The sequence below is a fragment of the Macrosteles quadrilineatus genome, unplaced genomic scaffold (assembly GCF_028750875.1).
Source record: "Macrosteles quadrilineatus isolate MER2022 unplaced genomic scaffold, UCM_ALF_1.0 Scaffold_5__1_contigs__length_97177068, whole genome shotgun sequence".
Classification (NCBI taxonomy): domain Eukaryota; kingdom Metazoa; phylum Arthropoda; class Insecta; order Hemiptera; family Cicadellidae; genus Macrosteles; species Macrosteles quadrilineatus.
The window spans coordinates 51,419,935-51,447,165 of NW_026542598.1; the positions used below are offsets into that span (position 1 = coordinate 51,419,935).

A 27,231-nucleotide genomic window follows, 5' to 3' on the forward strand; every position below is an offset into this window, starting at 1 on the left:
CTTGCCTACGAAGTGGTGTAAAATGCTAATGCGATTGAAAATTCTTAAACTATGGGATATTATTTTATTTTTTATTGTATACTGACATTGAGCTGTTAAGTCAATTAAATATGCCTTCGAAGACACCTAAGAAGGTCGTCGGGATGATCATAAGAAGCAGGAAACCAATTTTAAAAGACAGTGTTATGACGGTATGTTCCTGATTCATTTACTATTTCACCGTAAAGCAGGCCTAATCTGCTAATCTGTCAACCTTGAAATAAGCATGCCGAAATATATGCATAAAAAGAATTGTAACCTCTTTTATGATCAATCTTTTATTAATTTAAAGTAATAGCTTAGATCTAATAGTTTCAAAACATTCAAAATGTTTTAATTGCGAGCAGAAGCTTAAGTTAGTTACTAGAAAACAAATTTCAGTATTATCCTTTTATTCCATACATTTCAGATTAAGTTACCTTGAAATTCGTTATCCATGGTTTTTTAGGCCTAAGCCTACCTGTTAGTTTTACAATGCTTTATTCTATAAAGACTTGATTTTTAGGCTGCACTTTACTTTAGGTCCTACACAAACAACCGAATGAAAATATCTACTATTCGATTCTTTCATTCGAATGAGTGTAGGACCTAAAGTAAAGTGCAGCCGATTTTTATTGTGTTTCTACTTAACTTAGCCTACTTAGGCTAATTAATTGTTTCCTGAGTCGGCCTAGACTAAGCTAGCATACTGTATTTCTTTCATACAGTTTTAAGTTAAATCGGGCAGCCAACCTCATAGATTTTTTATAAATTTGGTAGCTTACAGGCCTACGTAGGCTAAAATAATTCACAGAGGATACACGTCCGGTAACTGGACATAGAATCCAGGCGTCCGGCAGTGACGTCACTTGGTTGTGGGGGCCCGGAACACCAGTACCACAATCATATGAATTACAGCCATCGGTGTTTGTGGTGTAGTGGATAGAGTGTTCGGCTGATATGCAACAGGTTCCTGGTTCGAATCCCAATTGGTACTTAAACTTTTTGTAAAATATTTTGCTTTGAATGCCATGTCTGTCCATATTTTGTTAGAATTTTTGGCATTTATAATTTTATTTTATGAACAGAATTAATTTAGGCTACCTTCATTAGACAATTTTCAAACCTTTAAAATCATTGATTTCAAGCGTTTTTGGCGATGTTCAAACGCGATTTTCAGGGTAAAATCGTCGTTTCCCCCAAAAGTGCCTAAGGTAAAAAGCCTGCTTAAAATAGCCTAATTTTTCTTAACTTAGGTACTTACTTGCATACTTGAATCCTGCCTCTTTGACAGATCTAGTCTGATAGATTATGTCATAATTTATAATAAGTTATAATAAAACTATATTGTACAATAAATTACAAAACCATAAATTAGGCTACTATAAAAAAAACTTGGCCGTCAATTGGATGGCATGGCGAACATACACTATCTTGCGAGGGGCTCATCCTCAAGTTCTTTAAGGGAGTAGAGCGGTCTATTTACAAGTATCCCTTTTAGTGCCCTCTTGAAGGAGGGTGCATCCATCTCCCGCTATCTCTGGTTAGGTAGAGTATTATAGATTTTAATCGCTGAACAAGGATAGCAACTCGAGGTGCGACTGAGACGGCAGCGGGGGAAGTCGATATTTTGGGCCTTCCTAGTACAGTACCCTACTCGTGCACCTCCTCTCTCTTACTGTAAACCCTTAAGTTATTCTTCTATAGTAGGATCAGGATATCAAGAACATAGGCCTACTTACTATATAGGCCTACTGTGAGCACCCCTAGTTCCTTGAAGATTGGCCGGCAATGGTCCAAATACTCAGCAGATGTGATAATCCTCAAGGCCATTTTTTGTAAAAGCAGTAGGCCTACATCCTCAGCTGCAGTGGAGTGCTCCCACAGTACCAGCCCATAAGTCACATGACTGTGAAATAAGGCGTAGTACACAGATAGAAGAGATGATTTAGGAATTTCGGGGCGTAAGTTTTCTTAGAAGATGGAGTACACGAGATAACTTGACACATATCCACGCGATGGGTTCGCTCCAACTTAACCTGGTATCTAATGTGAATCCCAGAAGCTTTACAGTGCCATCTTCCTCTACTCTCCGCTTCAGCGTACAGACCAGGGTCAAAGTCAAATCGTTTATTTCCAGAATTAGACAATACAATACCTACACAGATATAAATTATAAAGAAATATATTTTCCGCATATGCATAAGAATAAGAAGAATAAGAATACAAAATTTATTGACCATTAAGTAAATAGCCTACATTGTTTACAATAGATCTCGTCAAATTAGTCTAAACAAGTGTCAGGCTTTAAAGCTAATACTATTTTCTATTTAAAGCTATGTAGGATGACAGCATATTCAAATAACCATTTCAGAATTTAAAAGCCCGTGTGCGGAAAGAGTTATAAATCTGCTATAAACCATACCTATCTGTTACATTGTGGATATACAATAATTATTACTTGTCTAATTAAAACATGTATTACAATATAAAGGGTGACTATTCCTTAAAAATAATTATACCTATATTAAATAAAAAAAAAAACATAGGCTAATTTAAAAGTTAATATGTACAAACTTAGGACACAATAACACATAATTTAGAGTAGAATTTCCTAATGTAACAGGGACTGGGTTTTGTCATAATTGATTTTCAAGCGGTTTACAACAAACCAATCCTTGGCTCTCTCGAGTAGGTCTTCAGCCTCTGTTGGCAGTTGGTGAATATTGACACCTCTGGTCAGCAGCCTTGTATCGACTGCAAATAATAATGTTCTCCCATTCAGATGAAGGTCGTTAATCATTATAGTAAAGAGGAGAGGGCCTAAGACAGATCCTTGTGGCACACCGTGTGAGAGATGGCCTATTCTGGAAAGGGCTCCTCGCAGAGTCACAACTTGCTTAAACGGTCCCTCAGACAGTTTGAGAGGCTCTTGAGAACAACACCGCCAACGCCATACTTGCCTAGTTTTAGCACGAGGATATCGTTAGGTAGGCTACTACATCAAAAGCCTTGCTTAAGTTGCAGAGGCTGCACAGACTCATTTTGCTCAAATGCTTCAGAGTTGGTGTTGACTAGGCTCAGAAGGGCGGTGGTGGTAGAGCGGCCTTTTCTGAATCCATGTTGAGCATCTATAAACAGGCTATTGTCATCAAAAAACGACATGAGTTGGTTCTTCATTATGGTTTCGAGTATCTTTGAAAACACAGGTAGAATGGAAAGGCCTAAAATTAGACAAAGTGGAAACATCACCCTTCTTATGGACGGGTAGGGTTCTAGCCGTTTAAAAAAAAAATCTGGAATGAACCTTTACTGAGACATAGGTTCACTAACCTAGTGAGGGGTACAACTAAAGAATCAATAAGAGCCTTTAGGGCCACGCAGGACACTCCGTAAATATCTTGGCTTCTAGAATTGTTGTATTGATATGATATCATGAGTACTCACCTATTTCCTTATAATATGGTACCTTAGATTATTTAATTTTATTTATAAAGTGGATAGTTTATTTATGTTTTAGAGGTTAAGTGGTAGAGAGGACTTGCTAGTCCTAACTTCGCCTCTTAAATAAAGACATTTTCCATTTCATTTCATTTCAAAGTTGTTAGTGTGAGTGCTGGTTGTATGTCTTTAATCGAGGCCAGAGGGTCCGTCTGCAAAACAGGCAGGTTAGAGACAATGACCTGAACATTGTACCTTTAAGTAGATAGATAAGGATAAGGTAGATAAGTAGGGAGATAAGGTAGAAAAAGTAGGTTACAGTAAGTTGCCAAAAATTCTTTTTAATAACAGAAAAGGCATATGGGGAATATAAAACGGAATTTTGAAATGTTACAGCAAGTTTAGTTAGGCCTAGTTAAGTTAGGTTACTTTAGAATTTCATTTCAATATATATATTTTGTAATCGTTTGATATTGAACAAGCCTAATTTTGGTGGATAAGATAAAAAAAATTCAGTATAACATAGGTAAGTAGGCCTAGTATAAGTTCAGTTTTACCCTAAAGTCTGTTCAATAACAGAAAAGGCATATGGGGAATATCAAACGGAATTTTGAAATGTTATACAGTAAGTTTAGTTAGATAAGGTTACTTTAGAACAATTTCATTTCAATAATATATATTTTGTTAATTATTGTTTGTTGATATTAAACAATATTTATTTATCATAGTTTTCAGCTGATGTTTCAATTCGTTAATATCGGTATATGGGCTTGAAAAATTCAATATCATTATATATCAAATACACCCGCCACAGCAATCCTGCCGTCTAAGCGAATTTCAATTTGCCTGAAATAACTTTCAATAAAGTGTGTTTTTAGTAAAATAATTATAGCTTAAAATAAAATCAATAAATTTGCCAAGTTTGATCAAAATCTAAATATATAAAAGGCAAAGCCCTCACTGACACACTCACTCACTCACTCATCACTAATTCTCCCACTTCCCATTTACCTAGGACGCTGAAATTTGGTACACTGATTCTTTAGGCATTAAATAGGAAAACTAAGCTATTTTTATTCTGATCGGACTCTCGGGCTCCGCCCCAGTGGCTCTGGAGTTTCCCATGTTAACCTTATGAGTACTCATATTTAAATGGAATTAATGAATATTAACAGCTGTTTCAATTAAACAAGTTGGTTCTTTTCTATGATGTGCAATAGCATTTAAGTTACAAGGATTACCAACAGGGTGCAGCACTATTTTTTTAAATTTACGACTACAGCTAATTTGCAACCGAAAGGTGAGTGAGCGTAGCGAACGAGCTAACCTGAAGGCAAGTGAGCGCAGCGAACGAGCTCCAACCAATAGGTGAGTGAGCGTAGCGAACGAACTTCAACCAGGACGTAATTGAGCCATGCGAACGAGCTCACTTATTAAGTAAAACGGGGCAAAGCCCGTGGGTACAGCTAGTATATCCATAAACAAGCAAACTACAATATTTTATAATAGGCCTATTCTCCATAAGAATAACATGGGAATTTTAAATTTACAATTTTTTGAGTTTTCTCCGTAACCAATAACCGTATAAAAACATTTTGATATACTGAATTAATAGTTTTTTTAAGCTCTTTAAGAAAGTCTAGAGAGAAATTGGGAAATTTTATGTTTGGAGGGTCAAAAATTAGTAAAACCTATTTTGAGCTGGTCAAAAATTAGAAAAACCAAATATCATCAAAATTGGATAAAAATTACTTAAGTTATCGTGTCTGTCCTAAGTAGTACAGAATTATGTTTCATAAGATTATTTATTGCTATTTGCTAATGATAAAAACAAGGGGAAGAGCTGAAAAGGGGAAGAGCTGACACTACAATCAGTGTCACAAACATGAACTAGATACGAAAAACCAGCTTCAAATTTTACAATGGGATGAGAAGTCTGTTGTGTTGGTTAGTCTAAGGTTAAGTTACCCTGTATATTTGTTGATGACATGATAAAATTAAAGGTAAATAAATTACTCAAAACTTTTTTCAGATTTGGACTAGCTTGCTTGGCTGCATCTCGAGCTTGTTGGAGATTTTAATTCACAAGCAATGATTGTATTTTCTCTGTGATCGTTTACGGCTACTTCTATGATACTGAATGCTGCATGGTGGTGGGGATCAGTTAGTAGTAGTCAAGGAAGTAATGTGATAGGGTTAAGTTAGAGAATCAGCTTAGATTTGTGTCGCAATGGGAGTTTGCTGAACTTAACCCTCATATAACCAAAACTTTCAACGGTTGAAATAAGTAAATTTCTTCCGGCGATGAATAGGTTTGTCCTTAGATTGTATATCCTGTATCGTCAATAAATACTGATTTTACATTCCTTTAATTCTAGAGCTCTGGGATTGGAGAACCAAGTGTGTACCATGCTTTGGTGGTTATTTTCCTGGAGTTCTTCGCCTGGGGCCTCTTGACAATGCCCATTATTTCCGTAAGTCAAATCTACCGAGTACCACATAAACATTTTTTAACATTAACATAAACAAATTTTTTTATTACAACATGGGACTACTGTATAGATATCACTTGCCACAACACTGTTCTGTGCTAAAAACTTTGCTTTTATTGCAAGGGATAGAAATTGATGGTTTTAATAGTGATGAGTTGAATTTTGGCCTGAAGTATGTATAGTTACTTACATGGGTTTTACATTATTTTTAGTTATCTTTCAGTTGAAATACTATTTTCCTTGCTGAAAATCTGTATAGGGTAACTGTAATGAACAAACCTTATCTGTGTATATAATTTTCAAAGGAAAGTTGTAATACACACGTTCAATAAACATTTTCAAAAAAAATTTTGGTCAAACACAATAAGGCCATCTTGTAATACTGATTAAAAAAGTAAATTTATTGCACCTAGAACCACCATCAAGTCAGGCAGACCTGAAGGCCTATATTTTTAATCTTTTCATTTGTCAAATTTGAACAGTTGATATGATCAGTGTAGAGTACCACCTGCACAAAGTCATTTTCAACAGACTTGACAAACATTCCTTTGTCTTCTCTATTCACTAAACACTTTAGTCACAGGCCTACTGTAGAAAATCCATTGGGTGCTTTATTTAGTTAGTGCTTAATCTAGTCCACGGTTCTTTTGAGCCCAATACACACTTTTTTGTTGTAGTAGGCCTAACTAATATTTAAAAGGATTGTGTCCACCAGAGATTTTTTTTAAAATCAGTTTGTCAATAATTTATGTTTCCTACATGAAATTATAAAATAAATGACCTGTGATCGCAAAGGTTACAAAAACATGTTAGACTAAATTAAAATTTCTCAACTTTTTGGTCTGGTAAAATATAAATTTAATAGTATGTGGATGTACTGACATATGTTTTGAGGGGTTGAAGGTTGTAAAATTATTAATTAAAATGGATTTTTAAATTTGTTATTTGGGTTTTGCCAATTGATTGCTAATAATAATAATGTTTTTTTTATATATCCACTCATAACCAAGCTAAACTGAAACATATTGTAAAATACAGCTTCTTTAATTTCACATCAATTGTCATAATGACAATAACCTAAGAGAGAAAATAATTTTGATAGTAGCACAGCGTAAGAAGCTTATTCAACCATGTTCTATTTGACTAAATTAGTGGCTGCGGCTGCGGCTGGTCCATATAGATGGGATTTCAACTTCCCTGTCCAAATGCCAGTGCACAAGTAACAACCAAAATACAAGAGCAATAGGTACCATCTTGATTGTAAAACTGGAGGTGGTTTTAGTTAAGACTGTTCTTGCGCAAATCAGATGCTCGGTGACGCCAGTTGTCATTGTTTGTTTAGTTTGATGGTAATTACATGCGCCGATTGTCACTAGTACTACTATTGCATTAGAGCACCTGTTTCCTTTAAGTTTTAAAAACAAATTTAAAACAGCTTTTAGTGCATAAGGATGACTTCAAGTTCGGATGTCAAAGTTCCGCCACAGATTTTATCGTAAATTTAACCTAACAACTTTTCTTATCATAATCATGATACTTTTAACAAATATTCAAGTTGAAAGTTTTAAAGAGAGGCTATTACACAAATTCATTCTTGCATATATGAATACTGAGTTGTCTTCCCTTTTAAACATTTACTCTGTAAATTATCTCAAGAGTTGTGATACACAACAGCCAATTTTATTTTGAGCCTTCAAACATATTAAGTTGTTAATTGACTTTTTTCAGACCCTCAATGACACATTTCCTGACCATACATTCCTGATGAACGGACTCATAATGGGAATCAAAGTAAGTAGCCTAATATTTAAGCCTGAGTTTAATATCTTAGACGTTTATGGTATATAAACGTAGACACTGATTTAGATTAAGTGTCACTTTTAAGTATTTTTTTAGTCGGTGGTTTAATGAAAAGTAAGAGGTCTTCTGACATTTTGTAAGTCTCCGACATGGGTTTGTTCTGTCCAGCCTTTCAGCACTGGTGGAAGAAAAAGTTAAAGTTTGTGCCATTGCCTTTAGACCAGGTTGTAGAGTTAAATTACATATATATATTTTTTAGTTGATTCTGTGGCTCAGTTGGTACCATTACAGACAAATCCTTAGCAACAATGAAAAAGTTGTGCAACCTCGTGTAACCATTAAAATTTATCATTACAACCATAGCCTCTTCTAATACAAGGCCACAGCGTTGGTGTGTGACAACGTCGCAGTGTCATACATATTGCCATGGTAATAAGAAAAGTGCAAACATAAACATTGCCTATACTCTTCAAACATTTTGAGTGTTGTCATGGTTACCAACCATGAAATCCAATCAATTTTACATTTGAAAAACCTCACCTCGGATCTTTGAAAGCCCGTGGGGCAGAGCCCAAATTAATGATCAAAGTGGAAATCGTCTTACTTTGGAGTGCATCTCAGTGGCAGTCTACTACTACCATAGTTAAAACATATTCTCTTAGTAGATTTCTCATCCTTTTGGAACAACTGAAGCTAATTTTATCCTTAGTTCTGTCCAGTGCACTTTAGGTTTTGTGTTTTGTTAACAATTTGTTTCTTGTTATTTCACACATTTTAAACCTCGTTTAACCAAATTATACAATCTAATCATAAACAATAACTCATACTCTAGTTATATAATTAAACAGTAAAGCACAAATCATGAAATTTAACTCTAAAATAATAGAAACCAAAATTTCGTCGACACTAGCCAATAGTGTCACCGGATATGAATTAGACACGAAAACGAGCTTCAATAGTCTATGCTACTACAACATGAGTGAGTGGTCATGGAGAAAACGAGGTACATACCCACACACACTCTCCTTTTATATATAGATTAGTATAACAGCTGTTTTGGTGTGTTGGGACATCGGTGTTACCACTTTTGTCTCGCCGCAGCCCTGTATTAGAAGATGCCATGGTACAGCTCATTCTTGAACTTTATCTGCTCACTCCTTGCTTTACTGAGTACTATCTACGCACAGGCCCAATGTGTGGATGCATGTGTGAATGGGAAACTGCAAGTTAAAGGAAGCTACTAACCTCCAAAAAAGAAAAACACTGTATTTTGGCTACGCACAAAACCACTTCTGTGAATAGAGATACAATTAATATCAAGTACTTGTGTGTTTGTATAAAAATCTGCTGAATATGTTTAGTATTTTTTTTTTCACTGGCAATTTTCAAGCCGTCTGTCTCTTTGTTATTCTTATACAGTAAATGTCTTGTAGGGACTATTATCATTCCTGAGCGCTCCTCTGATTGGAGCCCTCTCAGATGTCTGGGGTCGCAAGTTTTTTCTACTCATCACCGTCTTCTTCACCTGTGCACCTATACCTCTTATGACTATTAACACTTGGTAAGCCATCTTTTGTGTACACAGCATAGGATTCTAGTATCATCCTTAAAATAAGTTGCACGTGTACATATTTCATACAGTAGAGAGTAAATAGTCTGAACGACTTAAATTTACTCCTTAACTGCCACTACTGTGATTTGTTTTGCCAAGCCTTTACTACATGTAGTGAATTTTAAATAGAGTATGATACCCAAGTTTTTCTTAGGGTAAAAACATAGTGGAGCGGCGAGCTAGACGGTAGCGGAGAGCGTAGCCGAGCGGGTTTAAAACAATACACGTAGTTGGACGCGCTAAAGCATAGTGGAGCGGGGAGCGGCGCTGGTTCCCGCGTCAACACGCTAGCCTCTCCGCTCGTGAATTCACCCCCCGATTTCTTTACCTCGAGGGTTCAGTCGAGCAGCGCTGGTTGTACCGATATTTCACCGATATATGAGGAGAGATCGGGTTCAATATATATTCAAAAGTGCTGTAATCTATCCTAGTGTATTGGAAAAAAGCGATCCGGATATTGCTTCAATTGTGGAAACAGGTGGTGGTACTCTCCAAACTCTTTACGCTCCCTATTTACTGGATGAACCGCGCAACTTCTTATACCGCCCAAAACAGTAATCATTTTGAGCGCACTGCTGTCAAATAACAAATAATCGTCATCACTGGGTGACGACATTTTGCAGACTGAAGAGTCAAGCCTCATGGCTCGCCACGCTAAGCTCGCCGCTCCACTATGTGCATGTGAAGCGCCGCTACCATCGGGGGTCAAAACCCGCTTGGCTACGCTCTCCACTACCGTCTAGCCTCGCCGCTCCACTATGTTTTTACCCTTAGTTAAAAAATATGTATTACTTTAGATAGGTTTGTGAAAGTTTATGAGGATTTGGTCACAATTTTACACAAGTTATTGTCAAAACGACCCTTGTTATGTTTGAAACATACTGTTGACAATGTTCCAATTAGTTAAAATGTTTCTTAAACTGTAGGCTATTTGATTGGTTTGCATTTATGTTTATTTTAATGTTGTTCCAGGACAGTTATTTCCTACTGCAGCATAAGGTGGTAGGGTAGTGAGATAAGATAACTGTCCGATCGTGGAGGGATTTTTTGTTTTTGACTAAATCAAATTTATAAAGAATTTTATTGCAGAGTTGTATACTCATGGGTTGTCTGTAGTTTGTCTGTTTTGTAACAAAAACATCATCTTATCTTGATTTCCAACATTTTCCAGGTGGTTCTTTGCCATGATCAGCATCTCTGGTGTTTTTGCTGTCACATTTTCTGTTGTGTTTGCGTACGTTGCTGATGTTACGGAAGAACACGAACGAAGCTTAGCCTACGGACTGGTAAGTGTAATTGGTTTAAGTATGAAACTAGGCCTACATCATAGTTCAGCCTCTATTGGACAGAATAAGAACTTAATCATAAAATATGTTTTGTTGAAACAAAATAATATATGATGTTCATTAAATAAAGGTATTGACTTGTAAACATACATACAATTTTTATGTTTGCTAGAAAAAGTTGTGAATGAATCAGCTTTATTTTGTCTTTTAATTTTGTGAACTTTTAAATACAGCTGAAGAAATAGCTTTGAAGGAAGTGATTTTGGTAGTATAAGATATTTTTTAAATTTTTATCTGAACAAATAGATTTGGATAATTTGGAGTGAATTCTTCACAGTTACATGCATAGCCTTAAATATGTACTGCGGAACAAAGTTTGGGACACTTTTAAAAAATAAACTTAAATTAGATTAAAATGCAGTCCGGTAATAATTGGTGCAACAGGGCCGGCCTATGAAAAGAACTGCAAGTGTGCAAGACTCACATATCATGCCCCCACCGGCAGGTCAAAGGGGGGTAATTTTGAAATTTTAGGGAAATATTTATGAAATTTAAGGTCTAAAAACATTTTTTTTTGTTCACTTTTGAGCCTCTTTTAGAACATTAAATCTTTTTCTCTCGATTTAATATTGATTGACTTGATAGGTTTATATACTTTTTTGTATCTCAAACCACTATTACGATGTTAAGCTTCGTAGTCACTTTTAAATTATTTTTATTTTTATATTGCAAGTACTCTCTGAATAAATAGGTAATGCTGGAGCTGGAATCACCGTAAGCCAGACCGATAAATTGCATATCTCATGGGTGAAATAAAAATATCAGTGGCTACTGGCTAAAAAAAGAAAACACCCGTGAAAGGGGAGGTAGAAATATGTCACAACCACAACCCTTCCCGCGTCCCGCCACACAGACGTAGACGGCCGCTCTACTGACCTTGGACGTTAGTCATGGGCATCAGGCTACTAAGGTGGGGAAGGGGAGAGGTAGATCTTTGGTTTTAACTTTGAAATTGAACTGTAACAGTTTATGGTCAATTCCTATTTTAAATATTGCTGTCCAACATTTAAATCAATTTCAATTAAAAAATTTTTTATCAAGAATGGTCAATTTTTTGCCCCTCCAAAAGGCTCGAGTGTGGGGCTGCATAAGTCGCACACCCCTCAGGCCGGCCCTGGGTGCATTCAATCTAATTGATTCCATGTTCAAAACACAAAAGTTCATTAAATCTGTTAAAATATGCAATAACTCACATTAAAGCCTGTAGGCCTAAGACTGTATTTTTTTACTTTTCTTGTCATTTTTCAGGTATCTGCCACCTTTGCAGCCAGTATGGTAATCAGTCCTGCTCTAGGGGCCTATCTCATGGATGCCTATAGGTGAGTTCATACTTTTTAGTGTACTGAGTAAAGTTTACTGTAAACTATTACAATTCTTAGCTTTCTGATTTTTTTTTTTAATAAAGAAGATTTGTATGTTTGAGTCTGAACACATTTACAAGTGCACAATTTTAAGCCTGAGTACATCAGAGGTTGTAGCCAAAATACAAGGCTTTCAATCTATAGTTTTCTGATTTTGTGTTATCCAACTCTCCATGGTAATGATCCAGTACTACACAACTGGGGCCTATTTATTTGCGGTATGATTGTACTCTAGAAGTGTGTGAGAAATTTGGTCAAACCGAGAAGCTCCAGTCAACAGAGAAACTATTCATTTAATGGGTTTTAACATATACAATGGTTTTTTTATTACATTCCGTGCTATGAAACTATGCCGCTAATCCGACCCTGCTGCAGACCTCAGATATTTGTAATTCTAATGTAGCCTATTCTATGATGCTTGTTATCTGTAGCTAGTTGATTTTTATTTTTCATATGTGGCATGAGTGTATATTTTTGATGAGAATGTAATAACCATTTCAATATCCATAGTCAGTTTCTCACCAAGTGACATGTTGCAGTGAGAACGTGGTGGTCGCACTGGCAACAGCCATTGCTCTTCTCGATGTTTTCTTCATTCTAGTCGCAGTACCGGAGAGTCTTCCGGAGAAAATCAGACCACACTCTTGGGGGGCCCCGATATCCTGGGAGCAGGCAGACCCGTTTGCTGTGAGTTACAATAATTAATTAAATCATGATTATTTATTTTTTTGTTTAAATACTATAGTAACAGCATAGAACAACCATGACTTTTAAAACAATACTTTATCATGTACTGTAACTTTATCCTGTTTAGCCTTGTTGTGCACCAGAGGGTTTTAGTGCTTAGATTTCCAACCTTTTTCACCTACCATCGTTTTAAATTAAATGTAGGCCTATAAATTAGGGGTCTGCAGTACAGAAAACATAAAAGGTCGATACGGTACAATATTTTGTAGTACTTCGGTTCTCGTTACAAATTCAGCTCGGTATGCGACTACTAGTATTTCTGACTTGAGAAAAATTACATTATGACTACAATAGGGAATTGAAAGTAGTAAATTTACTATAGGCTGTACAAACTGAATTTGTACCAATTATAATGCTGTACTGAACCAATGGCGGTAATTCGACCAATACCGTACCGTACCAACTTTTTCGGTGCACCGCAGACCCCTGGTATAAATATGAAAACCCTCTTCGTCAAAACGTTATTTTATCGTAAGCTGTGTTTTGTGTTGGTTGTCTTGTAAAATTAAATTATTAACTACAATAATCACCTTTGCCGACAACAGTGTAGACCGTAAAAGTGTACAAAGAGGGTTTTTATATTTATTTATCTACATTTTAAAGAGAAGGCCATGCAGCCTTACAAAGTAATTTTTCAATCAACTATTGCCTCTCTCCTCCACAGGTTTTGACACAATTATTCTTGCAAAATATCAGGAGTAAACAATCCTTATTTATCATGAATGAAGGGAATTTCATTTGATTTTGTTAGATTCCTTATTGATGTACTCGTGGTGTGTTACAGTCCCTCAGAAAGGTTGGCAAGGATCACACAATCCTCATGTTGTGTGTTACTGTGTTCCTGTCTTACTTACCTGAAGCTGGTCAGTATTCTTGCATCTTCGTATATCTCAAACTGGTAAGTCGGACTAATACTAAGGTGTTGTTTAGGTTAGCTTAACTAAGTATAACAGTATAAAATAAAATATACAATTTGAACTAAGTTACCTGCCTGAATCTCAGTGCTATAGAATGTGTAGTAGGAAAAAGCTAGTTAAACTTAAAATCATAGTTTAAATTCTCTTCCAAAAACTTTGTTCAGGAATCTCTCTATTCATTCTTCCAGTAAATCAGGATATAATTCAACATTACAGTAGAACTCCGATTATCTAAATCCAACCATCCGATTTTGAATCATGTGAAATACTCCTAAATTTGGACATTTTATAGAAAATACCTCATGGGTAGTACATGAAATACACTAAGAAAAGTCTAGTATAAGCTCGAGTTACTAAACACCAAGATAAAAATGGAGTTCAAGCAAAGCTTTTACTGTCCTAATACTTCTAGTTCGTAGAACGTGTCTGCTAATATTTCGCAGATAAAAAAGTATCCTGATGCTGTACTTTTAGGTATTTAATATTCTTTTTGAAGAGATTTGGGTAAAAGGGGATTCACATAGTTGGAGTTTGGACAGTTAGATACTATACAGTTGGTTACTGTAGATAGTTTTCATAATTTTTCTCTGGTACACATAATCTTTCAAAATACAATAAACTCTCGCTCATCCGGACTAATGGGGCGGACGTCCGGTCTGGATTACGAAAAATCCGGACTATCGAGAGTCGAGCAAATACAGTACTGTATATAGCAGTTTTTTTTCAATTTTGTTCCAGGTCCACAGTATTGATAGCCGGGCAAATGCAGTTCCACCGGTAATAATATTTACCGCTGTATTATCCGAGTTAATGATTATCCGAGGTAGTCTCGGTCCTGTTTAGCTCGGATAATCGGACTTCTACTGTACTATGCCGCTAAAAAAATCAAGATTGCCGATCCGGACTAGCGGGAGTCCGGACAAGGCCGATCCGGATGAGCGAGAGTTTACTGTATCCCAATCCAGATTCAAATCATCCTTGTTGGGACAGGTGATGGGGTTCAGTGTTGTGATGGTGGCAGTGTTCATTGCCGTGGTAGGCATTCTCTCAGTATGTGCCCAGATAGTGCTGGGTATACTGATGCGCTCACTGGGCAGCAAACACACCATCATGGTGGGACTACTGTTTGAAATGCTACAACTCATGTGGTACGGCTTTGGCTCACAAACATGGTAAGTCAGTTTATCATATGCATAATGTTATCATGTATGTCTATCATTTAGAGCATATAAGTATATAAGAGAGAGCTAAAATTTGTGTACCATGTGTGATATTTTTTGTTAAAAATTAATTTATTTTCTCTGCATTGAGCAAACCACACATTTTTGTTGTGTGTTTTCTACGCCATTGTCATTTTTTACGACAATTGATTCTAACTCTGGGCCTGATGCTCTCTAAATGTTGACCATTTAGTTAGTTTTTATTGTTAATCACAGTAGAATCTTGATTATCTGACCTCATTTGGCCGCGGCTAGGTTGGAGCTCCGAAAAGATCAGATAAAATGGAAAATGATAAGTTTAATGTTCGGGCTGTGACCGTGGGATGAATTGATGACCGCGCTAGTGTTGCACATGTTGGCAAATGTGTGGAGATCGCAGAAAATGTTCTTAAGATGGTGCCGTGACCACAAGGCATGTTGAAGATAGTGCTGTGACCATGGAATATGTTGACAATGGAGCTGTGATGGAAGGAGATCTTTGCGTGGTCCTCCGATCCCTGTTGAGTGTTGCACTGCGCAGGAAGGTTGGATAACCGAGACTCTAATAGACTAATTACGAATGGCTTCCAAGTCCAAAATCAATCCTGTACCAGTTTTTACTATTTAGTGTTTTATGACTCGTGAGGTAGTGGCCATTTACTCTCAAATTAATATGCGCAAAGTTGCAGAACGGTCTAGTGTACATTAGTGATGTTCAAAACAAAACCAGAAATTTTGAATCTCGAAAGAAACCGAAATCAAGACTAAAAAATTGAATCCGGAAACAACCAACATCAAATAAATTAAACTCCTGACACCAACATACACATGAATACTAGATTAATTAGGACATTTAGTGGTAATTTCTTTGTGTTTAGTAAATATCGTTATGAAACTTAATTGTATGTTGTTTCAGTTATAATATTTAAGATGCCTTTTGAAGTTCAGAATACAATTTACTTGTTGTATTACTGTTAACGGTGACCAGTTTGCTATATTGCTACCAGATAATGTGAAAAATTGTTGAAAACAATTAATAATGATGCAAAAAAATAAATGAAATTAAATGAAATGTTTATTTGTCACATAGAATTTACATAATTGTGATCATAACCAGTAAACATATGACACGTCAGTTTTTCACAACAAAATACATTATATTACTTTTTAAAATTGTAATTAGTAATATATTAATACCCCCACCGCAGCAAACCTGCAGACTAAGCGAATTTCAATTTGCCTGATTTGATTTTCAATTAAACCTATTCAAATAACATTAGGTTTAACGAGTACCTAGGTTGCTGCCTACAAGGAGGGTAATAAAGTGTGTTTTTTAATAAAATGTTAATAGCTTAGTATAAAATAAATAGATTTGCCAAGTTTGATCCAAATATATCTATAAACAAGCAAACTACAACAGTTTACTTGTTTTTATTTTTGAGAGTCTGCTGTATCAAAGTTGTATATTTTGATTCCTAAGGTAATGACATTCATACTGGTACTCGGTTGTTTGGAAGTTAATAGCAGTTATATGCATTGTTTTCTAATTCTGAAAAGAAGTAATGTAAATGTTATGTTTGCTGCAGGATGATGTGGGCCGCAGGACTGCTAGCGTCAATTTCCAGCATCACGTATCCAGCCATCAGTGCATTCGTGTCCATGCATTCTGATGCTGACAAACAGGGTTGGTATATTATAACAATTAACTTGCGAAACCATCAACCTGCCACATTTGACAACATCACAAATGTATCTGGCACGATCTAGCACTATTATCAAAGCCAATGCTACTTCATCTAAGTTGGAAAAGCTAATAGAATAAGGCAGTTGTTCAATATGTGATTCACTGTCTGAGTCTCACTCCAACAGTAACTAGAGTAAACCAGTCTAGAACCAGTCCCCACTTAACATTCTAGGAATCGCATCTCTATAGGAACAGAGTACTGGTTTAATAGTCATACCCTTTAAAACACCACATAAAATGTAGATTTAAGGACTAAGCTGTATATTTTATTTTAATTTGCTCAAATTAGTGGTTTACTTACCTCAGGTAAATCTCAACTTTATTCAATCTCATTAAATTTGGATTAGAGATTTCAATGGCAGGATTCGGAAATTGATGTGCATATTTTATTTAGACTTGACATTTGAGGGATTGTTGCAGACATTTTCCATCACAACTAGTAAAATACTAGTTTTCAAGATGTTTTTGGAATCTGAGATCTGACCCTGTCCTCATACTAGACATTACCTAAAGCATTACAGTAGGAGCTCCCTCTAGTTTGGCCATCTCAGTCCTAGATCACTGGTTGGACTACAAAATGGCTGGACCAATGGGATGTATTATCAAATGTTAAAATAACTCTATTAAATTAATTATTAACGCTTAAAAATCAACAAATAACATTTTGGTAATCTTTTGCAACATTACTTCCCTACCAAAATTAAGAATTTGACACCTCTTTCTTGAATTGTCTTGTTGTTTCCAGTGTTTCCACTTAAAGATATGTTTTTGCAACACTGTACGCTACTGATTTCCTCTTTTTTTTTCAACGCCAGTGGCATTTTTGTGAGAGTTACGAGATAAATGTTTGGTGGATGTGCCGGGGATTGAACCCGTCCCTCCCGCACCGAAGTCCGAGACGCTAACCACTAGGCTAGCAACACAACCAAATCCTCTATCGAGTGTACACTCTAGAATGTCGAGTCTTTGTTCTATTGTTACAAACAAATGTTTTTCATGTTTTTATGTTTTTCACTCATTTTAGGAGACTTTTTTCTAACAGTAACCCTGCATACAGAACTCACAATGTTCACCCCCAAAACAATTTAATACTGTGCAGTGAAAAAAGAATACACATACAAGATCAAAAAACATTATATAACTTGACCGTTTACCATAAACGGTAGGTAAAGTGCAACAATCAGGTAAAGAAGCACTTATCAACTAAACTGACATGAATTGTTTACTTCTACAGCCGGAAACTAAACATTCAAGTTGAATCCTGTCGAAGGTAATTTTCTCATCCCCCTGAGATCATCCGGCAGCCGATCCAACCAAAGTCCAACTAGAAGGAGTCTACTGTACAAGAATAGTAGGCTACACAAAACCAGTCAAAGCAGAAAAATCACCAAAGAAAAAACAGTTAAAGGAATGTATAATAGTCAATCCAATAAACAAACAAAAGTGAATGTGTACAACAGAGTGTAGGCGAACTCCATATAGTCGTCTGCGCAAGATGTTTCGCCTGTTGTTTGCCCACTCACTGTCGTACCACAACTCGTTTGATTACCGGTAATAAAAAAAAATTTTGTATGGCATTATATAAGTATCCAGTACAGTGAACAATCCATACAAAGATTCACAACTTGATACTACAGTTATTTCTTTAATGACAAGCAGTCAAGCGATAGAATCAAATTTTACCCTGTGTTGTGTACAGGGCTGGTGCAAGGCATGGTGACAGGTATGAGAGGTCTGTGTAATGGTCTGGGCCCTGCCATGTTTGGTGTTATCTTCTACCTGTTCCACGTGGACCTCAACGAGGACCCGAGACAGAGTAGGGATGACCGAGGGGATAACAACACCTTCGGACATCCGGACGCCATGCCTCAGGTGAGACCCACCTGTCTCTTCTGTTTCACCTTTCTTGACTACTTTTGAAAATATTGTTTAATAGGTCGCTGTTAAATGATATCAGTGTTATGCAAACAATTGTTGTTACTATTAAACTTTTAGTTACAAGATTACCAGAATGGGAAAGAGTAAACACAAAAAAGTTACACTGTAAAACTAAAATATTTCACTTTCATTTACAGCATTTTCATTGTTCAACCTTTTTGATCAGGAAGGGCTTTAGAAGCCAAATTGGACTATTTCCCATTTAGATAATCCTGCTATCCTAACAACATTTTTATGTTTTATTTTTAATATCAAATAAAAATACATTTTTTAAATAACAACTCAAGGAAGATGTAAGTTTAAGGGCAGGCTTTCTTAAGGGTTTGACCTTTCACAAGTAATGTTTTAAGTATTTGTCATACATATGCCAAGGAGTTGTGTATCTGCATCCCTAGACCAACAATAAAAAGACCATTCAAGCCATCAACAAGTATTTTTTTTATAAATAATCTCTGTTTCAATTATTGTTGAAATACATATTTCCATCCATTATAATAACAAAATTGTTTTGTATTTTTTTAAAGATGATCTAGCATGTATTTTTATGGAGAATTAAGAGTTTACAGTGTAAACTCTCCGTAAAAGCCATTAGTTTTGCTCTGTATTCATAAAACTATTTTTACATGACAACTTTTTGATTGTACAATTTGTCCAATCCTTGACTTTATCACTGTAGCATCCAAGTCTCTCTTGGATACGATTTAACTTTGAATACCTTCACTGTGATATTACTTGTGCATGCAATCAGTGGCCTAAAGGAGAAATTGCCAAACAGGTAAGCCCCATTAAAAGCCTGTGCACAAGTACAATTTTAGCTTTCAACAGGCAAATATAGAATGATGCTTTTACAGCTTTCGTATTGAACCTTATTCTATTTTAAATACTTTTAAGGGAAAAAACTTCGTAATTTCATGCTACCCTTAATATTTCTACCTGTGTTTTTTTCTTACACTGAGTACACTTTAATTAGGTGGTACTTTTGATTTTTTAACTAACTTTTTTATTAAGTAGGCCTATCATCATTTTGTAAGTGAAGAAACTTATCTCTAACATAAATTTTTATTTATCAGCATTACAGTTAAAAAAGTGTTCTGATAATTTTTTCAGTGTTTGACATTACAGTACTCTCCTGATTAACCAAGGATGTTGCGACCGTGACTTTTGGATAAGAAAGTTTTCATCCCATCTGGTTTTTTATATGTACAAGCTGCGGTCAGTTTTCTACTTGTTAATACCTTATTTGAATGAGCCACTCATAGAGTATGCTGACAGTAGACTATGCGCTCATAATAGTGATTTTGTTACTGTAAGAATTGTAACTTAAAAGATGCTATAATTTGCTATAAGCATTAAAAAAAGGTTTAAATACCTGCTATTAGGCAATACAATCATATTCTACATATTCATAAACAGTACTAATTTCAACTTCAATGTGGCATCACCAGGAGGGCACAAGAACTTTTTTCTTTCTTAACATGAAAAGTTTCATATTTTTACACTTAAAAATTATTAAATATTTACACATGACACAAACACAGATACAAAACATTTATGTTAACTGATCAGTTATGACAACAGGTGACTCTTACTTGGTGGAGTTACTTGGTTAGAGTCCAGACTGTGGGGGGTCAGTGCAGTAGGTGTAAGACCAATATCTTATGACTTCAGATTGGATCCTGTCTTGTCAGTCACACTTCCCCCCTCCAGTATCCTGATGGCAGACATACATAAAATTAGACGAGAAAAAGAGTTGGTCGTGTAACACATTTCGGTAGTCTTACTGCCTTGTATATCTTAAACTCTTCCAAGGTGTTAATTTATATCTGTCTCTGGAAAATGTCATATTGCTATTAATGTTGTACCGCGCTGATTTTCAATATGAATGGAGTGCCTAATAGCAGGTATTTAAACCTTTATTAATATAATTTGCCAATCCGGAGGCTAACATTTACAATGATGTTGCTATAAGCAATTTTTTCAGTTTGGCCATAGATAAAACATACTTCCTTAGTAGATTACTCATCCTAATGGAACAGCTGAAGCCAATTTTATTGTTAGTTCTGTACGTCCAACTATAGAGGTTATGTTTTGTTTACAATTTGTTTCTTGTTATTGCAGTCATTTAAAACCTCGTTTAACCCAATAAAACGATATAATCATAAACAATAACTGGTCTCCTAGTTATATAACCAAATAGTAAAGCACAAATCGTGAAAATAACCCTAAAATAATAGAAACAAAATGTTGTCTACACAAGCGATCTGTGTGGACGTACTTGAACTAGACACAAAAAACAAGCTTCAAAATGTACAATGGGATGAGGAGTCTACTTGTGTTGCTTAGTCTATGGTTTGGCTTAGTAAAAAAATTAGCTTATTCAACAGAAATCAATATGTAATTTACAGCAGCTTACTCTGTCGGTGGCTCAATCAAAAAACATTCAATTTAATCTTAAACCGGCTATACAACTTTAAGATGGGAATGGAATGTATATTTCTAACAAAATAGTCAATGGTACAACCCACTGAGTATGAAGTAGACTTCATTATTCCTGGTGGTGTCCACAGCTGGTACCAGGGCCGCCGTTTGTGTTTGGCGCACTACTGGTCATCTGTGCTCTTCTAGTCGCTGCCTTCATACCAGAAGGTGCAGGAGTGGGGACAAGCTTACGAACCACCTCCAGGAGACAGTCTGGTAAGTGCATCTTGTTCAAGCTAATATGTTATTGGTAAAATCACAAAATTGAAATTACTTTTAAACCTTAATTTTTACAGCATTAGGGGATGTACCAATTTGTCTAAGGTTAAAAGGAACGTAGGCTAACGTATTTGACTTCAATCAAAATTATTCAAGGCTTTTTAAATCCTATTTTCTGTTGTTTTTTTAATGGAAAATTCATCATTAAAACCAAAACTTAAAAAAAGTAATAATAAAAACTAACTAAAAACTGGGAGTCTTATTGTTTTGCGATGAGTAAAAAATTTCAGCAAATAATAGGAAAATCTGTTAAAAAACAAAAGTAGAGTCGAATTTAATAGATTTTATGACTTTTATGACTTACGATTAGGGATCAAAGGTTTACTTTTGAAATTGGCCCATTCCTATTTTATTTTATTTTGCTGTTTCTCTAATCTTTACATATCTCCTCTAGACTATTCTCTTCTAAGTCGGCCACCAGAAAATGCCAGACTCTTGGTGGAGGTTTCAGACTAACCCAGGCAGATTTCAGGGGGTACTGTACTAAGTTGCAGGTGATTATTTTATTTTATTTTTATTTGGTGTGAAAATTAAAACTGGTTTTCGATTTATTATTTAACAACTTTATTTTTGTTAATTTTGTTTGTTGTTTTTGGCCAGTAAGCTTGATTAATTTTATCCAACGCTCAAAAATTGATATCATAACTTAGCTTTCATTCAAAGAATTCTAAAATATTTCAACTAGGCATAAAAGGGACATTGGAAAGAATACTTCCATCGGAATATGTCACTTCTGAATTTCCGATATTTAGTTGACACACTATTTTGTAATGATGTGATTGGACAAAAAATTGATTACAAAATTATTTTTATTTAGTACAGTAGGATTACTAGTTATCCAAACTCCAACTATCCAAATCACCGATTATTAACATAAAGAATTTAAAATACCCAAAACAAAAAATAACGTTCAAAGAATTGTTACTACCGCAGAAGCCATGATCACGGCCAAATCCTGTTCATCTTCTGTAGTCCTGTAGTCATCGTTGTTGTCTCCTGCAGTCTTAAACATCATTTGTCTTCCATGATTGTAAAAAATCCTGAAAATCCCCTGCACTCGTGTATAAATCATCGCTGTGCTCCATGGTCACAGAAACATATTCATTGTCTTCCTTGACTGTGGGGAAAATCCTAAACATCTCCCACCGTCAAGTAGTCATCATCATCGTCTTCCCACCCGCAGTCAAGAAAACATCATCATCGTCTTCCCACCCGCAGTCAAGAAAACATCCTCATTGTCCTCCTTGATTGCGGCAAAATCTTTAATATCTCCCGTGGTCGTGTTGACATCATCATCTTTTTCCAGACATCATTATCTCTGTGGCGGTCAAGTAAAATCATCATCTCCTGCAGTCACGAAAACGTAATCCTAGTCCTTTGCGAGTGTGAATTTTTTTGTAGAGAAGTCTTTGTAGACGCCTACTGCAATTATCTCAATAGTAAAATCTCGGATGAAGCTTGAATTTTTCTAATTGGTGCATAAGAAGTTTTTTCTACTAAATACTCTTAATTTCGGTAAAAACGTAACTGTCTGAAATTTTTACCATCCTAATGTTGTGTTGTACGATCCTAATTGATTCGGATGATTAGAGTTCTACTGTACCTACATTGGCATTGTATAGTGTTTTTTTTAAATATATTTTGTAACCTTAGTTTTATTGATTTACCGTCAAGCAAAACTTTATTGAGCCACTTTTGTTTTTAATTTTACTTGACTTTTTACAACTAACAACTTAGCCATAAATTGTTTAGGTCTGTCCATGGAGGTGCATTATGAGATGGAGAGGAGCAAGAAGCACGATGGTATGAGTCAGATGTCACCTTTAGTAGACAACAGCCTGCTCTAACCTCCTTCTGTTACCATGTGATCTAGTGTTACATACGTTACGTTAGTATTAATTGTAAGATATGCGGCTGATCATCCCACCACTGCTGCTATTGCTGCGATACCAAAGCGTTAATTTAGTTGTAGATAGATTTCCTCAGCTAAGGTTGTGTGGACTTAACAGTGTACAAAGTAGGCTAAGGAATAAACGAGTCTTGAACTTAGCTGCAAGTTTGTCTGTGTGGTGTGTAAATGAGCATTTCTCCGTTGTTTTTTTCATTATTGTTATTGTTGAAGTTGTCAGTTTTGGGATGTATTTACATTTAGTCACTTGGCAACTTGATCTCTCATGTTTCCATTTAGGTTTGTTTTACTATGATCATCAACAGTACTGTACTGTTTTATTATAATGTATCTAATTTACATTTATATACATCTTTTTTATACCTTGACTTGGTCAAATTGTAACAATATTGAAAAGTTTATACAGGCTTTAGGTTTAGTTTGCATATTTTTCCTTGCAGTATATTTGCTGTTTACTGTTGGGTAAATATTTCTTTGTTTTAATGAGATCCAGTAAAGTATTTAGTTGAGTATTTTGATTTGAAAATCAATATCAGTTGTCCTGTGAATGATTGTACTATAAGATTGTTATGTTGTAGAGTATAGTTTGTTAACTTGTTATTTGTGGACATTCCAAAACATCTACTGTATAGTCATTTTGTACGCTTTTACCTCATAAATTAGAAGATATGTTGTATTGTCTAGAAAAAGTAATTTCTGCAATCACATATTTTAAATTTTTTATTCATCATTAAGTAGCACCAAATACATGATTTTCAATCCTTCCTATGTAATATCGTAGTAGAAATTATTTTCCAGATATGATAATCTCAACTTAGCTTGAGCTAGGGAGAATTCCTAAACGTTAGTGAAAAATCTAAGTATCAGTACAACAATTTTATATAGCACATTAGTACAAAATTGTTAAAAACTAAATTTTACTTCCTTTTGTCTTTGAAATCACCAATCGGTAACTTTATACTTCATTCTATAAAGGTTTAATTCAGATTACTGTAATATAATAGCATTTTAGCTTTTGATATTATTGTGTATCCCAAGCACAGATTATTGGTTTGAACCAAGTTCGATCTAGGGAAAAATCGGTATCTTTTTGGTGGTTTGAAACTGGGCCCAGCTGTCCTTCATTATTAGGCTTTAATGATCCTTGCTATGGATCAGTAACAACGCTACCAAATGAGATACCCACTCCATTCTACACTCGTCCATCATTCATATTCACCTTAAAATGTGTAGGCCTACAAAAAAAATCATCTTAATGAAGCGACGAGTAATTGTAATCCAATTGATGAGTGATTAACAATTAATTTGTCATCCTTATGGATCAGCTGAAAAGAATTACTAAGTATGTTTCTATATGATTTGTTGTGTGTATTTTTGGTGTGGACTATTTATTTCTCATCAATTTTTAATTGGTTTTTACCTGAAAAAAACAGATTATTTTCAAACTATTTCTTGTTGTCTGGTCAAAACAAATAACCAATAATTGGAGGTGTAAAATTCATCCTACAGTAAAAAAAAACGTATATTCAACAACAAACTATTTAAAAGAAATCAGACTTTCTTGAAACACACACAAAAAGACTTCAGTTTTTACAATTGTGTGATAAGTCTACTTGCAGTAGGTATCCATTCATTCCTTTGGTGTAAAATAGTGTTTTTGTTTGTTAAATCTTGGGTTTCAATGAATGCACATATTCTGTAACGACAATATTAAGTCTGAACTGTCATTGTAAGGCCTAATGCGTGTTTACAAAATTGTAATTCTTTTAACTAGAATTTTTATATTTGTAAGCTTAACAGTTTCTGTATTATGGAGTTAACTACATTTCCTTATGTGAAATCAATAATTGTAAAATATGTAAATTAAATTGTAATATTATGTATATACAATGTTATAGTATTTATGTTTGAAATGTGGAACTACCCTTACACTTTAATGTTACTTAATTTATTTGAGTAAATAGATGACAGGAGTCAATATTCCCTTTCAAATTTTATTAGCTGCAGTCTGAGTCTGGCCTTATACGTTTTGAAATTCCATAATTCCATTCTAAAGATCCATTATAAGTAGCTTAAACAATATACATTAGAGTCTCAACTATTATTGTGTGTATTGTTTTGTCATATTTTTACTGTTAGAAAAGTGTTGTTGTTATTTTGACGGTTTCCTTATTTTCTTTGCTTATTGTGGTGGCTTAAAAAAAATTAAAAAAATTGGTTTTTCAATGGAAGATTATCTTTAAGCCTATACAGGTTTGATGGTGGAGAAACTATTAATTTATTTGATGGTATTTAACATGGTGATATATTGGTTTTTTATTATTATTTGAGCCTTCCGGACTTTGCAGCGGCCAATTTAGGTTGAATAATTGAGACTCTACTGTCATATTGATATTTTTTGAACTAGGAATGCACACTGTGGTAACTAATGATACTAGGATTCAGAAACAGTTTGGTATATAGTTGATGATACACCAGGTATCCATTAAATTCTAACACATTAGTCGTAATCCGTGTAATTTATTGAGGTCATTGAGATATTGCATTCTACAGTATAGAGTATTTATACTATATGATGTATGTGAGGGATTTTTGTATATTAACTTCTTCAAAATCAAATACCTGTTTTAGTAAATTATGAAATATTAACTAGGTAGCTTTCCTTAGTTTTGACCTACCAAATTAGTTGTTTGTGTCTTTCACTTAAAATCTTTGTTATATATAAATAAAAACAAAGTGCTCCTTTAGCTGATACAGCCATTTAGAGTATAAACAAGTCTTATCACATTTCTAAAATAAGTTATGGTTGGATGTTAGTAATCAAAATTATATTGCCTCCAGAATCACAAAATTGAGTAAGAACAATAACTCTGTCAATAAAATCTTGCTCAATATCAGAGTGTGACCCATATATAATTACTAATGAGTTCTATTACATACAGTACCGGTACCTATTAAATTTGCCTAAGAAGATAATACATCAGCAAATGAATAAAATTACATTAGTAATCTGTTTTTATGAATTTCAGAATATGGAGAAAATTAAATCAGTACATAAAATTGTTTTAGATTATGATGGATGCAAAAAACCCCTTTGGTGTTAATTTGGTTCAAAGTATCTCAAGATTCAGCGAATTAAAAAGTTTATACATCACTGAGATATCTATCATGCCCTTATTGATAACTGTCTTATTCAGTATTGGTATCATATTCTGGGCTTTACTATCTCTATACCTCAGCACTAGCTAGCATTTTTAATGGCATTCAAATATTAACACGGTTAAGTTTAGCTGATAATTAAGTTGAAGATCCTTTTTGGTATCACTACGAATCTACAGAAATCAATGAAATGAATACATAATTTTGTAGTATACCTAATTTTTATCATCAACCAAACATTATGGTGTTAAAATCTGGTAAAATCTTAAACACATAATTGTGATTTTCAGCTTAAGACTGATTATTTTAACAGACATTTTATTATGTTTTCTACCTAATAGGCTTACTTCTTTGTCACAACAATGACCTAACATTGTTTCCTGTGATCAAGGTTCTTAATGTTCAACAATACTATATCTTGACATAAATAAACACAACTGTTGAAGTGTCTTTAGAATAGTTTTACGTGTGTTAACAATGAAAGATTTATTGTAAAATCATATTGAAAACAATACAGAGTAATGTTACAAAATGAACCGTCAGATTTATGGGATTGTTGTGTACTGTAGTTTGTTTGAAAATCGAAATACCATTACTTCTTGTTCACTTGGCTTGGAGCCACGTTTCTTCTCTACAGCTGACTAATTAGCTGTTAGCACTTGTGATCACGAATATTACTGATAGAGTTTAATAAATTTATTTTAAATAATGATTGGTTTTATCTAAACATCTCCTCTACCCACATTTAACCATTGGGGCTCCAAAGGCCAGTATGATGGCCATCTAGGCTA

At 34.8% G+C, this 27,231-nt stretch overlaps 1 protein-coding gene across 3 annotated transcripts; it reads left to right on the forward strand.

Annotated features, from left to right (window-relative positions):
• On the forward strand, positions 1–27,149 carry LOC128994920 (hippocampus abundant transcript 1 protein-like). 3 transcript variants are annotated; one of them, XM_054419754.1, is made up of 15 exons: positions 1–191; positions 5,838–5,933; positions 7,680–7,742; positions 9,185–9,312; positions 10,535–10,649; positions 11,958–12,028; positions 12,610–12,757; positions 13,602–13,715; positions 14,725–14,906; positions 16,520–16,617; positions 18,377–18,549; positions 19,364–19,390; positions 21,183–21,309; positions 21,767–21,866; positions 23,125–27,149. In XM_054419754.1, the coding sequence occupies exons 1-14, from the start codon at positions 111–113 to the stop codon at positions 21,826–21,828; spliced, it is 1,485 nt and encodes a 494-aa protein (XP_054275729.1). In that variant the 5' UTR covers positions 1–110; the 3' UTR covers positions 21,829–21,866; positions 23,125–27,149. The 3 variants fall into 3 exon arrangements, with proteins under 3 accessions (XP_054275729.1, XP_054275727.1, XP_054275728.1); XM_054419752.1 differs by lacking the exon at positions 21,767–21,866; XM_054419753.1 differs by lacking the exons at positions 19,364–19,390; positions 21,767–21,866.
• Positions 27,150–27,231: the final 82 nt, after the last annotated feature.

Excerpts from the sequence above, each read along its gene's own strand:
- LOC128994920 (XM_054419752.1), top strand. The coding sequence starts at position 111 with ATGCCTTCGAAGACACCTAAGAAGGTCGTCGGGATGATCATAAGAAGC. Across the intron at positions 7,743-9,184 it reads GACTCATAATGGGAATCAAA|GGACTATTATCATTCCTGAG; the intron begins GTAAGTAGCCTA and ends AATGTCTTGTAG. Across the intron at positions 19,391-21,182 it reads AAGGAGAAATTGCCAAACAG|CTGGTACCAGGGCCGCCGTT; the intron begins GTAAGCCCCATT and ends TGGTGTCCACAG.